At 34.9% G+C, this 16,337-nt stretch overlaps 2 protein-coding genes across 7 annotated transcripts in view; one reads left to right on the forward strand and one right to left on the reverse strand.

Moving 5' to 3' along the window:
* LOC142344540 (1-phosphatidylinositol 4,5-bisphosphate phosphodiesterase beta-4-like) overlaps window positions 1-10,931 on the reverse strand; it is a 129,710-nt gene extending 118,779 nt beyond the window's left edge. For 3 of the 6 annotated variants that reach the window (XM_075396298.1, XM_075396297.1, XM_075396296.1), the window contains exons 1-3: window positions 10,912-10,931; window positions 9,395-10,217; window positions 175-255 (exon numbers count right to left, since the gene is read on the reverse strand). In XM_075396298.1, coding sequence (XP_075252413.1) covers window positions 175-255; window positions 9,395-9,589 — 276 coding nt within the window. In that variant the 5' untranslated portion in view covers window positions 9,590-10,217; window positions 10,912-10,931. Of the gene's footprint in view, window positions 1-174; window positions 256-9,394; window positions 10,218-10,911 lie in introns of those variants that run through there. The other 3 variants (XM_075396302.1, XM_075396300.1, XM_075396299.1) reach the window with 1 other exon arrangement.
* LOC142344544 (uncharacterized) overlaps window positions 1-16,337 on the forward strand; it is a 566,363-nt gene that overhangs the window by 64,189 nt on the left and 485,837 nt on the right. The window lies entirely within an intron of this gene.

Below are 16,337 nucleotides of genomic sequence, written 5' to 3' on the forward strand. Positions count from 1 at the left end.
GAGCCAAAAGTGCCATCTGATGGAATCGATTGCCATGCCGAAAACGAATAGCAAGTTTTTAAAAATGTTCTCTGCAATTCCAAATTCAGGCTAACCGCTCGAATCGTTACGCGGTTCTCGATTAATGCCAGAAGTTCTCAGTGACGTCATCCGAATGACTTAAGCTAAACTTACCCTTCCATCTCCTTTCCAGTTGAGGAAGAATCCGTACTGATCCACTCGAATAACTGCATTCTGGTCAAACACGTCATAGTCCTAAATAAAACATTCAGTTCATTTTATTATCATTTCTCCACATTGTACGAGTTTAGTTCGTTCAAAAAAGTTCTCCGAATTTCTGGAAAATTGTCAAAACCAAAATCTCATTACGAACCGTCTCCATTTCTAACATCTGCTTTCAATGTCCTTAAACCTTTATCGCTCGGATTTCCGTTATATAATACAGAAGATGGATATACTCTGCTTCTTTATATAGACAGTTGCCTCAAAAAGGCAAAACACTAAAGTGAGGATTTGAAGTAAAGTAATGGATTCTAACATACTCTTCCCGCACTCTGAAGCGATTTCACCTACCAATTCGAAAAAAAATTAAGACCATTGTAGAAGCCAATTTAGGCCGCAAAGTTATCTCTTAGAGTTTACAAAGTTGATGAGGTGCTTAATACGTCGGCTCTTTTTGATCCGTACAGAAAAACAACGAAAAAAATGATTGTTGTAAAAAAGACACTTAAAAATGTGACATCATTGATTGGATTTCGTAGTTATGCAAACTCCAGTTCCTTAAGGAGAGGATGCAGAATTAAGTATCAATACCAATAAGCATTAGAGATGTTAAATAAAGCTTAAAAGAACAAAGTTCAAGAAAGCTCAAAGTTATGGAAAAAAGTGGGACAAAAGCAAAAGTATCGCAGGACAAGTCCTGAATAAAATCCAAAAAAATGAATGAAAAACGTAGAACTACTGTATCTGACAAGCAGATCAATTGAACAATGCAGGCCAAAAATAGAAACTGTCTCGAAAGTTTAGAGAAACTAAATTAATCAAACGAACTAAATATAATTATTGCTAAAACTCTTGATGCTTTCACCCTGACGGACAAATTTGGTCCAGTTTAATATACGCATTAACGCACGCATAAGACTTGAAAAAGGCTACTAAATATAAAAACTCGAGAAATTGACATATTAAGAATTGAAATATGCAAAATAAATTGTCTCTCGAATCTGCCTAGTAATCCATCTGCGACATCTGCAAAAGCTTTACTGGCCATTAAAGACCGATAAACTAAGATGATCTAAGAAAATTCAATTGCAAAAAAAATTGAGAACAATTGCAAAATTTTATTCGATATATTGCTTAAATTCATGATATTATCTTCAGAGCCCTTCATTGTCTAGAAACAATTCAATTGCCCAACTCAGTACCCTAGGATATCTCCTAGGCCCATAGAGATTGATAACCTCAGAAAAGGATACTTCTGAAAAAAAATGGAAAATCAGTTTTTATAAAAAAACTGCTAAATCGTGACATTCAAAAATTAAAAACCATTCTATTGGCACCAGAAACTAAACCGTATCCTATTGCCAAAACCTAGAGGAGGTTTCCTGACCCTAGGGCAGGAAAAACAACAAAAAATGAAAAAAAAGTAAACATGAAAAATTGAAGAAATTAGATCATTTTGCGTCTTTAGGTTTGCATTACAAAAAAATCTTGCTATTTAATTGGCAATAAGAGTAATTATGTCTAGCAAAAGCCCTTCGTCGAATTTGACAAACGTCATTCTTATTCCGGTTATATACGATCCAAACAGAGGGCAGAAACTGTGAAAAAGTACCAAGAGTTACGAAAAAACCTCAAAACTATCTAGGTCAATAAAAAGTACCTATTCAACCAAAATTATACCTGAAATCTGTTTAATTACTCACTAAAAGAAGAGAGAACTTGAAAAACTTGAAACTAGCAAAACATTAACTAAAAAGAAAAAAATTAGCAAAGATTTTAAAAATGAAATAACAATAAATAAATGAGTAACTGCTTCTTAATCAGCATGACTATCCCGTTTTAATTTCGTTTTTGGATATTGATTCTGTTCACTTTATATTGCTTTGCTGAGCAACTGCTCTTTGAATGCACTTAGAGCAGAATGAGATAGAGTGAAATTAGCCCAGGGAAGTCAAAAGATTTCAAGCAGAAAGATGAACAAGCTGTGAACTAAGTTAAAGCGAAAAAAATGTAGTTCGACGAAGCAAAAAACATAGCAAGACAAGTACTGAAATACAATCCAATGAATTGAATGAAAAACAGAACTAATGTACCTGACCAGCAGATCAATTGAACAATCCCCAGCCAAAAAGACAAATCAAGTTGAGACACTATAATAATCTAACAAACCAAACAAAAAAATAATTGTTGCTAAAACTCTTAAAGCTTTTATCTTGAAAACCAAATATGATACAGTTCATTCTACTCATTAACTCACGCACAAGCCCTGAAAGAGATTTAAGGTAGACAAAAAAGAAATCTTGCAAAAACTTGTGGCACTAATTTCCTCAGAACATTTTATTGTCACCATTTATTGTCGGTCAGTTCATCACATTATCTAGTCCACAATATTACAAGCCTTAAATAGTTTCACTGGCTCATGAAGTTCCATAAATTTGGAACAAAAATTTTCAGAAAATTTTCAAAAAAAATAAGTTTTACTAAAAAACTGTTAAAATTCGTGATACTAAAATATATAAACTAAGCAGTAACCTATAATCAAACCCTAGAGGAGGTTCCTTGGCCCTTGAGGCTGGAGAAACCTAAAAAAGGACAAAATTTCAAAAAAAACTACAAAAAAATGCGAGTTTTAAAAAAAAATTGCAAAAAATTGTATTAAAATGTTAAAAACCATTCCGAGGCCAAAAATTTTTCAGTCACTTAATACGAAACCCTATAGGTGGTTTCCTGGCTCCTCGGGCCGGAAATAACCAAAAATTATAAAAGTTGAAAAAAAATTGAGAAAAAACGGCAAGTTTTTATCAAAAAGCAATTACAACTAGAAACTATTTAGTAAATTGCTATCAAAACCTAGATGTTCCTGGACACCTAGGTTAAAAAAATAAAACAATGGAAAAAATTCCAAAAAATGTCAAAATAGTGTAAATTTGCGTGCTATGTTTGAAATACCAGAACATATAGCTCTTAAAATGGTCATTAAAAGTAATTATGCCTTGCAAATTACCTTTATCAACAAAAAAACCTCTATTTTGGAGTAATCCAAAATAAACAAAAGACGAAAAACGCAAAAAAATGCAACATCTTGAACTCAAAATGACCTTTAAACTGTTAATTACCGCTCACCGCTCTACGCTTCACCGGTCTAAGCACTCGAAGGACACCAAACTCCGCTAATGGCCTCTAATCAAACTTGATTCCCGCTGAGCTTTACCTGTTTCTCTCATTTTGAAAGCTCAAAGTCATGAAAAAAGGTGTGAAAACATCTTACAAGAGACAGAGCACCAATACAATCCAATTCTTGGATTGTAGAAACAAGAGCGCTATAGTAGCCGGCTGAGACGATGAGGGCGGTTATTAATAAAAAAATTGGCTCCCACTTCCAACAGTCGAATTGTCCCAAAATGATTTAAAATTTTCAATTAATTGTGTAAAATTAGCGAAAAAATCTTTCAGTAAAAAAAATCGATTTGCCTCTCAAACGTTATTAACAATACAAATTATTCAAACAAATCAACCATTTCATCAATTTTCCAATAAATTACTAACGTTTGAAAAAATCTTACACAAAAACATAGCAGGAGGAAACCTGAAAAATAATCCAAAGAACTGAATGGAAAACTGATAACTAGGGTACCTGACCAGCAGATCAATTGAAGAATCCAAGCCAGAAAAATCTCAAGTTGAGAAACTAAAAAATTCAAACAAAATAAACAAAAAACGATTGTTTGAACTCTAGAAGTTTTTACTCTGCAGGCCAAATAAATTTCAACTCAGTGTTCTGATTAATTTACGCACAAGCCATGAAAGAGATTTGTTATCCAATAAAGCTGCATAAATTCGAAAAAACTGACAAATGCTTCAAAAAAAATTTCAAAAAATTTTAAATTCTGCAAAAAAATTGAAAACCATTTTTTGTCTCTGATGCTCTGTCAAATAACCCACCTGAAAAACTAAAATTTTCGTTGGCCACTAAATATAGCTTTGTTAAAAATGACGAAAAACATCAAAAAATTTTAAAATATCAAATTTCAAAAAAACTTGCTAAAATTCGTGATCTTAAAAGCTTCAGAACCATTTTATTGTCGCCAGAGACTATCCAGTAACCCTATATCAATTCTTGGATAATTTCTCTGGCTCATTGATATCGATAAAATTGGAACTTAACAAATTTCAGAAATTTTGAAAATAACACAACTTTTCCCAAAAAATTTCTAAAACTCGTGTTATTAAAATATTGAAACCAATCTTTTACCTCTAACAACTATGCAGTAACCCATTATCAAACCCTAGAGGAGGTTCCGTGGCCCTTGAGGCTGGAGAAACCTAAAAAAGGACAAAATTTCAAAAAAAAACTACAAAAAATGCGAGTTTTAACAAAAAATTGCAAAAAATTGTATTAAAATGTTAAAAACCATTCCAAGGCCAAATATTTTTCAGTCACTTAATACCAAACCCTACAGGTGGTTTCCTGGCTCCTCGGGCCGGAAATAACCAAAAATTATAAAAGTTGAAAAAAATTGAGAAAAAACTGCAAGTTTTTATCAAAAAGCAATTACAACTAGAAACTATACAGTAAATTGCTATTAAAGCCTAGATGTTCCTGGACACCTAGGTTAAAAAAAACAATGGAAAAAATTCCAAAATATGTCAAAAATAGTGTAAATTTGCGTGCTATGTTTGAAATACCAGAACATATAGCTCTTAAAATGGTCATTAAAAGTAATTATGCCTTGCAAATTACCTTTATCAACAAAAAAACCTCTATTTTGGAGTAATCCAAAATAAACAAAAGACGAAAAAAGGCAAAGAAATGCAACATCTTGAACTCAAAATGACCTTTAAACCGTTAATTACCGCTCACCGCTCTACGCTTCACCGGTCTAAGCACTCGAAGGACACCAAACTCGGCTAATGGCCTCTAATCAAACTTGATTCCCGCTGAGCTTTACCTGTTTCTCTCAATTTGAAAGCTCAAAGTCATGAAAAAAGGTGTGAAAACATCATACAAGAGACAGAGCACCAATACAATCCAATTCTTGGATTGTAGAAACAAGAGCGCTATAGTAGCCGGCTGAGACGCTGAGGACGGTTATTAAAAAAATTGGATCCCACTTCCAACAGTCGAATTGTCCCAAAATGATTTAAAATTTTCAATTAATTGCGTAAAATTAGCGAAAAAATCTTTCAGTAATAAAAAATCGATTTGCCTCTCAAACGTTATTAACAATACAAATTATTCAAACAAATCAACCATTTCATCAATTTTCCAAACAAAAATGACTAACGTTTGAAAAAATCTTACACAAAAACATAGCAGGAGGAAACCTGAAAAATAATCCAAGGAACTGAATGGAAAACTGATAACTAGGGTACCTGATCAGCAGATCAATTGAAGAATCCAAAAATTGTAAAAAAACTGTATAAAAAAGCTTCACCGCTCTAAGCACTTGAGGGACTATTAAAATCCGTCAATGGCCTTTAATCAAACTTAATGCCCGCTGAGCTCTACATGTTTATCCCGTTTTGAGAGCTCAAATTCATGAAAAAAGACGTGAAAACCTTACAAAAAAAAGACCCAGCACCAATACAATCCAATTCTTGGATTGTAGAAACAAGAGCTCTATAGTAGCCGGCTGACACGTTGAGGGCGGTTATTACAAAAATTGCATCCCACTTCCAACAGTCGAATTGTCCCAAAAAGATTTGAAATTTTCAATTAAGTGTGTAAAATTAGCGAAAAAATGTTTCAGAAATAAAAAAAAATCGATTTGCCTCTCAAACGTTATTAACAACACAAATTATTCAAACAAATCACCCATTTCATCAATTTTCCAAACATATATGACTGACGTTTGAAAATATTTTACACAAAAACATAGCAGGAGGAAACCTGAAAAATAATCCAAAGAATTGAATGGAAAACTGATAACTAGGGTACCTGACCAGCAGATCAATTGAAGAATCCAAGCCAAAAAAAATCTCAAGTTGAGAAACTAAAAAATCAAACAAACTAAACAAAAAAACGATTGCTTGAACTCTAGAAGTTTTTACTCTGAAGGCCAAATAATTTCCAACTCAGTGTTCTGATTAATTTACGCACAAGCCATGAAAGATTTGTTATCCAATAAAGCTGGATAAATTCGAAAAAACTGACAAATGCTTCAAAAAAATTTCAAAAAATTTTAAATTCTGCAAAAAAATTGAAAACCATTTTTTGTCTCTGATGCTCTGTCATATAACCCACCTGAGAAACTAAAACTTTCGTTGGCCAGTAAATATCGCTTACCTAAAAATGACGAAAAACTTAAAAGTTAAAAATAGCAATTTTCAGAAAAGCTTGCTAAAATTCGTGATATTAAAATCTTCAGAACCATTTTATTATCACCAGAGACTATCCAGTAACCCTATATCAATTCATGGATAATTTCACTGGCTCATTGATATCGATAAAATTGGAACTTAACAAATTTCAGAAATTTTGAAAATAACACAACTTTTCTCAAAAAATTTCTAAAACTCGTGTTATTAAAAAATTGAAACCAATCTTTTACCTCTAGCAACTATGCAGTAACCCATTATCAAACCCTAAAGGAGGTTCCTTGGCCCATTGTAAAGGAAAAACTCGCTGAAGAAAAACTTGCGGAAAATCTTGAAATTCAAATTTCAAAAAACTGCTAAAATTCTGGATATTAAAAAATTGAAAATTAATTTAAGGGCACTAGAAGCTATGTAGTAACCTATTATCACAACCCATGAGGTTCTTTGGCCTTTGAGGCTGGAGAAACCTAAACAATTCTTAAAATTTTCAAAAAACTTGAAAACAATTGGAAGTTTAAAAAAATAGCTAAAATTTGTGATATTAAAAGGTTGAAAAACAATACATGTCCGATAATAAAATGGAAAAACCTATTATCAAACCCTTCAGTGGGTTTTCTGTCTCTTAGGGCTAGAAAAACTTAAATAATGACAAAAATTTTGAAAAAAAAACTTGGAAAAAATTTTTAAAAAAATCTGTATAAATTTGCGTGTTTATGTTTGGTTTACCAAAAACTATAGCTATTAAATTGGTCTCTTGGAGTAATTATGCCGTGCAAACGACCATCATCAAAAACTAAAAAAACTCAATTTTAGACTGCTCCAACAAAAAAAAATCGATAAAAGACAAAAAACGCAAAAATTTTTTATTATCTTGGGCTCAAAAACTCCTAAAAATGACCACTTAACCATTAATTACCGCCTTTACAGTAGCTTCACCGCTCTAAGCACTTGAGGGACTATTAAAATCGGTCAATGACCTTTTATCAAACTTAATGCCCGCTGAGCTTTACCTGTTCATCCCGTTTTGAAAGCTCAAAGTCATGAAAAAAGATGTGAAAACCTTACAAAAAAAGACCCATCACCAATACAGTCCAATTCTTGGATCGTAGAAATAAGAGCGCTATAGTAGCCGGCTGAGATGATGAGGACGGCGACTTAAAATAACTGCATTTGACTTCCGACAGTCGAATTTGTCTAAAATGAATTAAAATTTTCAGTTAAGAGATCAAAATTAAGAAAAAATCGATTTATCTCTTCACTCCCATACTTCATTAACAATACGAATTTTTCAAACAAATCACGCATTTTATCAATTTTCTAAACATACCCGACTAACGTTTGAAAAAGTCTTACAGAAAAACTTAGCAGGACAAGGCCTGAAATATAATCAAAAGAATTGAATGGAAAACTGATAACTAATGTACCTGACCAGCAGATCAATTGAAGAATCCAAGCCCCAAAAAAAACTCAATTTGAGAAACTAAAATAATCAAACAAACTAAACAAAAAAACGATTGCTTGAACTCTAGAAGCTTTTACTCTGAAGGCCAAATAATTTACAACTTAGTATTCTGATTAATGCACGCACAAGCCTTGAAAAAGATTCGTTATCCAATAAAGCTGGATAAAATAGAAAAAACTGACAAATGCTGAAAAAAATCGCGCAAATCGAAGAAGTCAAGGGCACAAAAGTCACTCCAAAATTCAAATCGATCAGGCAAAAATTTTGCATTAAAAAGACCACCATGTTGACAATAATTGTTTCAAACTTCGTTCGAGAGCAATTAATAAACTTCCCTTTAAAAAATCAAACAATCGACCCATTCGAGCCACAAGAAGTTCAAGATTTAAAAATTCTTGCAAGTAGTTCATACGAGAAGGATAATTTACATCCCTTATATAATTATTTACACCAAAAAAAAAACAGAAATATGTCTTCTTGCATATTACATGCTGTATCTGATAGTTTTGAAGCAAAGAAGGGATAAATTGAAATATCCTAAGATCCCTCACTGCTTCGAGGTAAAACCAACCATTATCAATGTATCATTTTAGCTTGGCTACTAAGGCTCAAGTAACTACAATTTTTGATTGAGAAAAGGAAACAGTTCACAACTCTGATGCAATCTTACACCCAGTCTGATAAAATTTTTGGCTTTTTCGATTATACCCCCCCCCCGCAAAAAAATCACTTACTATATTTTTACGGTAAATGGAGGCTACAATGGAAAAGACCCAACAATGTACCTATTCTGTTCAGGCACTATAGCTTTCACTATTCCAGGTTTTACATTATATCATTATCTTCAAGACATCCAAAACCATCTGAGTTCCAGTACGAGGATGCCAGAGGTTTAAAATTGCAACACGCCGATTGTTCTAGAAGCCCATATTTCATATCTACTACTTTTCTTACGAAAGCTTTCTATCAATTCAAGGATCTGAGTTCCAGAAAAATTGGATCTATTCTGTTCCCCTTCCCCAGTGTTTTATGCCCCGTTACAATTTATGTGTTGTATAGCATGCGCTTGGGGGGGGGGGGAGGGAGGGAGGAGGGTGGACAAAATAGATACAAAAAATTGAGGGGGCATGAATTATGTATTATTGTAACAAGCAGGAGGTTTTCGAAGCGGCCATATTCAATATCTATGTAAGCCATGAAAACAACTGATCTTCTCTGCCACTGCTAAATGTCAAACTTTAAACCCCCCATACGGCACATTCACTTTTTAAACTAATAGCGGACTGCATAACAATTCAATACCTGCTATGGTGGTAATGGACCGATGACGTAAAAAAACTAGATCCAAGAAATTAAGGTCAACTCATATGATGGCATCGAAAAGACACAAACCTCAGCAACGGGGACAATCCTTTCAGCTCGAACTCCGTCAATTAAGAACTGGGGCACTTTGGAGACCCAATTGGGATCAATTGGCAGGTTGTGAACAGATTCGAGACTCCCCTCGTCACAACCGGTACCCGCTTCACCCAGACTACCACTTCCTACACCACCTCCTCCGCCTTCACAGGCAGATGTGGGCGACATTACGTCACCAACAGTTACGTAATCAGTAAACCTCCAATCAACTGTTATGTAATCGACCAGGAGAACAATATTACAGAGGTAGTTCAAAAAGTTGAATAAATATTTAACATTACAAGGCTAGGACAACACCGATTTGCATGTATTTGTAAGAGCGAATTTGAATGTCGCGTATTGAGCAAATCGGCACAGTTTATTTACTTTCTCCCATTATTTGACAAATAAAAGGAATAAATAAGTAGGAAAATGCTCATTTTATCGATTTAATTGTAAGCGAAGCTCGCGCGCTGCTGACGCAAAAGAGGAACCAACAAATCGGTCGCAAAAACCAATTAATTTAACAGTTGAACTGAGCGATAAATCAAATAGCAAACAATATAGAGGTGTTTTAATCGGGTAGGCGTTTACTTGGCCACTACCACCACCACCAACTCCACCATAGTTAACAACATCCACTGGTTAAATAATGCGCCAAGGGGCAATTAACTCAAGTACAAATGTAGGAAGGAAGCACGGGTCGTTTTCCAACACACGCTGGAGTCATTAAAAGGTAGATTGTGCGCAGAAACGGATGTCCCGACAGTTGAATAAATCTCGTATTCGCTTCTCACTAAATTAACATACACTCCATCTGAAATGGAAAACACATTTATACTAACTTTAAAAGCGCCATTTTTTGATCATCTTTCAAAAAAGGTGCGAAAAATAGCATTTTTTCAGCAATTGCAGAAGTCCTCCCCTATTGCTGAAGGGGAGGCAATCCTTGAATTGATTTCAAGTGAGCAAATCATTGACCAATACAAGAGCATAAATTTTTTGCATGGCGGTAAAGAACGGTCCTTTATCGTGATGAGAGGTATATAAGCTTATCTGAACCGTATGCTTATGGGGAGGTGATTTTCCACTAGGCACAAGGGGGGGGGGGGTTGTTGAAAACATCCAAAAAATGTAACTACGAGGGAATACGATGTATCGCTCTAAAATTTAAAATTTTCTACAACGGATTATTAAACTGTTCGGCTAATTCATAAATTTAAATAACTAAATAACTATCTTTAATGTGACTTTGAGGCTTGAGACGTTACACTATCTTTTCAAAAAGGCGAGCATACTTCAAACGACGCAAAAAAGCGAAACAGCTGAATGCGCAAATTTCTTTTGTAATGCGGTAACAATATCAAAATACGTAATTAAGCGATTCCAATCTATACGCGCGTTAATTTGGCCAAAAAAAGAGGTTGGATGGAAGAATAATTAATGCAAAATTAAGTTCAGCAAGGAGCGGGAAGCCTTTGAAAGAGCTCCTGTTTAAAAGTCGTCCTAACCAAAGTTGACGGCAACAAGAGCATGTTCAAATGTAAACAGCCAATATTGAAGTACGGGACAATATATCAGAGAAAGCTTTTGTTTTGAATGAAAACAGTTGTTTTCCCGATACATGAGAAGCAAATATAAACACGGTTACGCATTCATTCACAAGACAAAAACAAAAACAGAGTTAGAAGAGAAATCGAGAAGAAAAGCAGAGAATGGAAAGACGAGGAGAGCTGATTCTTTTCTTTTCACTTCGCTTTAGAAGTACCTGCCTAATGGCTCTCTCACAGCGAGAAACGGAGAAGGCTATTGGTCAATTATTCATGGGTTACTGTGAAAAGATAGATGTAAAAATTTAAAATAATCTCAAAAAACAGTACAAAAAAGGAGATGAGGCCTCAATGCTAATCTTAAAATGCGTATGCGTTAAAAAGAAAAGAATAGCAGATACCACCCCAAACTTGGCTTAATTTCCCGCGTTTTCCCCACTTTCAATGCACTTTCCCCACTCTCTCCCAATTTTACTCTTCCATAGATCAATCGTGTCCTTCTCATAATCGACAGTTTATTGATTTGCACACCTGTCGACTGAACTAATTAGTATGCAGCAGAATAAGTTCAAATGAAGCTCTATTAAGCCGAAGATTGCTTTAGAAGACAAAACTCAAATTGACCTTGACATTTAATCCAAACTAAAGCCAATCAGTTCTAACAAATTGCGAGTCATATTGTCGAAAATCAGATGCTAATCCCGCTCAAATTGATTTAGTAGAGGTGGGCGTGTTCAGGAATTACTGAAGGGGCAATATTTAATTATGTGCTCCGCTGTAAGATTAGCACGCACTTTGTTTACTATTTACACACCTGATGATTTTGCCCAGTTATCTACGAGTGAGTGTCATAGTTACATTTACCTATTTTAGGTTGTACAAACTGATTATTACACACACCAAAAAGTTTATTCCCAAATTTTCCCTTTCTCAGTTTGTCCTCCCATCCAGAAAACAAAAATTTCTATGAACAAATTACACCAATTAGGGCGATGAGCTGTTACCTAAAGAGGGCTTTAAGGCATGAAAATTTGAAGCGTGTTTTAAAGAGAAAAAGTCAGGATAACCCGGGCTGTTCCATAATAGAAGTCATCGGAGCTCCATTTATGAAAAACTGTATTTATGGAAATTACATTTTAAAAATTAACAATAGAACTATAATTTATGACAAAGTTGTAGTTTTACCGATGTTTATATCTTTTTGATTTTTGAAAGCTACAATTAAACGTTTTTCCAACCCGGGAAAGGCACATCAGCGCAAGTACATACATAAATCATGCTTTAAAGTGCCACTATAAAACTGCAATCATTCAAATGGCATACAGCATGCAATACAAGGACAGAGTTTGACCAAAAATGCGTGGGATTTGATTTCTTTCGGTAGGGGGGGGGGGGGGGGGGTCTGGCAGTGTGGGCGTAGAGGGGGGTAACTTTGGGCTTTTCTGCCAATTGATGTAGGTTGGATACATTATTAAACAAACATAATTGGAAGAGCAGATGTCAGGCACTGAAGCGCACAACCCACAGAGTCAGTGAAGAGTGCAGTAACATGGCGAACTCACTAGAGACAAGCAGAGTACAAATTGGCATCATAAAAAGGGAATTAAAGTGTCATTTGGAATCAAAGACTTCATTAGAGGAACAGAGCGAATGTATTCCAATTGAGTTAAGTGCTTATCCATTAGAGATACAGTGCCTCTTCGCTTCACGAGGCAATTGCACTGATTTCCTACAAGCAATAATTCTCATCTATCTTTCAGGGGACTATTTCCTCCTAGTGTCTTCACAGAATGTTTCAGCCCTTTGTAACATTTTACTCAAAGGTTGTCTGATTTGAGAGAGCAGTCATTAACTTTCAAAGTACTGATTTCAACACAAATTGATTTCAGTAGTTGAAAAAACAATTGCTTCATTTTTACGCTTCAACCTCTAAATTATATATTTTCTAGTTGTCTCCTGCACAAAGCAACATATCCAAAATCAATAGCCGCCCTAAATTTGATAAAGCAACTAATAAGGATAGAATTGTTAAGGTACCCTTGTTGATGAAATTATTTCTGTTTCATCATAAAGAACCAAAAATGAACAAAATCTGAACAATAAATGATAAAATCTCAGCTGAAAAATTCAGTTAAAAATTCAACAGTTGGCAAAAATCTTGGTTTTAATGCTTAAACTGGCTAACATATTAGTCGAAAATTCGATTAGGCGAGAGAAATTTTTGTATCCATTAGGAGAAAATTCTGAACAAAAGTTTTGTGGAAATTAGGGGAAGACCAATTTGATATAACGATTTGATCTTTTCCGTGCCTTTTTCAACGAGTATTTCTAACTTATATTTACTTCTTTGATATCAAAATCATTGCCCCCGATGACTTTTCAATTGCACCGAAACAAACACACGAAAACTTTCAATTCCTAAAAACTAAAGTTTTTCAAAAACAAAAAGCAATAGTTCTTGGCATTGATTTCACATAAGAGGGCTGGAGACGAGAGGGTGGTCCAAACCACCAGGCAGAATAGGTTGTACTGCGACAGATTGAGAGGGGGGTTTGACTCCAGCAAAGATCAAGATTAAGAACCGCCCTTCGCACCATAAAATTGTCTCCAAAAACAGTTTCGTTTGAAATGCAATCTTACGAGACTGTTTAGGCGTAAAGCTCTAAGAGAACTTAATGCCCTCCGAGCGTTACCTAATTATCCCATTTTTGAGGACGAAAAGTCAAATGGTTCAGACGAAAAATCGGTCAAGAAGAAAAATCACAAAGAAGACCGCAGGACTAATAAAATTACTAAACTTCGTTTGAGAGCAATTGAAAACACCGAAGTGCCACAATTTACTGAACATAGCCGGCAGATTGCCGGAATAGCTGCGAAATAGACTTGCGTGCCGTAAAACACAGATGGAAAAAGATACAGAAGTGAGTTGATAATAGTTATCGCCGCCGCCGCCTATAAAACTTACAAGTTTATTTCAAAGGAGGTTGTCTTTGGGTGCAAAAAAAGTTCCCCTGTCGCGTCTCGAACCGGCGATCTCCGGATTAACAGCCAGTCGCCTTAACCACTCGGCTGTCGGACCATACAATCTGTTTTCTTACAATCAACTTTGTTTTAGGAACAGATTCTGTTTCTGAATAACCGAAATTTAGGTCACGCAGAAAGCGTGAAATCAAGCGCGAAAAAGCCATTTAAGCAGTGACGAGACAGAATGTTCTAGAACAAATGTAAAACGAAAATAAAGCGTCAGACGACGGAACAAAAAAAACCAAGAGCACCGCAATATAGCTACGCTCAGCTTACAGCTTCGCAGCTATAATAAAGAATTCTTGCGAAAGCTAGGTTTGCTTAACGGAGACAAAATTTATAACGCATAAAGCCGTTGTTGATCTATGGTCCAAGTGTGAGTTGAAACCACGAAACAACTGATGCCAACTTATGGTTCAGAGCCGTGGAAAACAGGCTGAAAAACATGGCAGTTTTTACAAATTTTTCAGTAAAAAATGTTTACCAAATGAACAATAAAAACAGTTGGATTTAATTAAAAAAATAGCATTACATAAAAACACTCAATTTTCCAAACTAATTTTGAAGTTAATTTTAAGAAACCAAAAAATATACAACAAATAAGACTAAAATGCTTTAGCATTTACTACCCCAAACAGTAATTATGTAAAACGTTGACATTTCAAAAAAAAAATAGTTAAGTAGTAATTTGTAAAATATTTATAGGAAAAGTTATTTAAAAATTATTTATACCTATATCAATCCCTGACTCACAATTTTTTAATCTAAACAATGTGCAAAATATGTATATTAAAATGGAAAAAACTGATCCTACGACCGCTGAGTTTAATCATACTTTTTTCATATAATTCATACGAAAGGTGAGATCATAATAAAATGCTAGTGCAAATAACACAATCGTTTCATAATTTCTTCTACATCAACTGAATTTTTCAATTAAATTTTTCACTTTGTTTTTAAGAAAAATCAAAACAGGACTTAATCTAAGAATTCAACTTAAGTACCTTAATGATAAAACTTCACAAAAATTCTGAATTGGCTTTGGCTAAGCTATGACACTTAAAGTCAAACAACCATATAACGCCTGACAAATTAGTCCCGAACCAATGGCTTGAGATCAATGTTGTTGTAGCCTGCTTCTGTCGGGAGGAGAGAGGGTGCTCCTGGGTGCAAAAATGTCACTGGGGCACTTCAAGTGACGTTACTAGAGACTATTTTGCCAGTCTCACGATTAGCAGTGGAAAATGTTACAAAATTTGTTGCTTTTAGGCGATTCGGGTGGGGGGGGGGGGGGTGGGTGCGGGGGCACATCAAGTAAGGTCTACAAATGGCTTTTCGAGCTGATTATTCAAACTGTGGTTATTTAAAATGAGATTGAAAGCTATTCGACGCAACTTTTGATTTTTAGTAGAAAACTTCTGATAGAGTCTGGTGGTCACATAACTTTTACTCCTTCCAGGCGCACGTGCTATTATTTATATAGTAAAGTGCTATGTAACAACGCATAAATTTTAATTGGGGTATGAAAAACACTGGCGGAAGAACAATCGAGGAAAAATTTTGCAAAAAAATGCACTAGATTATTGTTTCCAACTTTGCTCGAGAGCAATCAGCAAAGGCAATAGTGGCGCCAGATCAAATACAACGTTAGTTTAAAAAGATTCAAATATCTTGCTATTTCGATTATAACTGAATGTAGACCGAGTTGAAAAAACTTAGAATTGCATAAATGGTTTTAAAAAAAAATTTTAAAATAGAAGCAATGCTAATTTGGCTTCGACAATTAACTTGGCTGCGTCAACTGCAGCAAGCTTTTTGTGGGGGGGGGGGGGGGGGCGTGCAGCAGGCGTCGAGCATGCGGGATTACAGATGGAATGAGGTTTGAAACGGGTTAGTGGGGGAGTAAGGGAGTGGGATAGTTGAGCGGGGGGGGGGGGGGGGGGGGGCTTTCATACCACGAAATTATGTCTCCTCAACAGTTTCGATGAATCGCAAATTGAGAGACTAGTAAAATGTAAGGCTGTGAGAACTGTTCGGGAAGTTTATGCCCCCGGGCTTTACATCTTTCACAATAGGCTCAATTTAATCGACACTTTTTTTGATAAAATATTATTTAGTAAGCTATTGTTTAGTCAACAATTTTCACTAGTCGTTTGGATTGCAGAAAAAAATATGCAAAACAGTTTGTTTTGAAAAAGATAATAGAAAAATTTGAACGAATTTAAAAGTCCATTTAAAAAAGAAATCACCAAAAATATTTTTGCATAAAAAGTGTTGATTTAAGCTTTTACTTTGTTGAAGACACGTTTTATCTATTGAAACCCTCTATTTCCGATTTTGGAGGTGGATTTCTCAGAGAAACG

Source organism: Convolutriloba macropyga, chromosome 8, assembly GCF_964194025.1.
Source record: "Convolutriloba macropyga chromosome 8, txConMacr16.3, whole genome shotgun sequence".
In the NCBI taxonomy this organism is placed as follows: Eukaryota; Metazoa; Xenacoelomorpha; order Acoela; family Convolutidae; genus Convolutriloba; species Convolutriloba macropyga.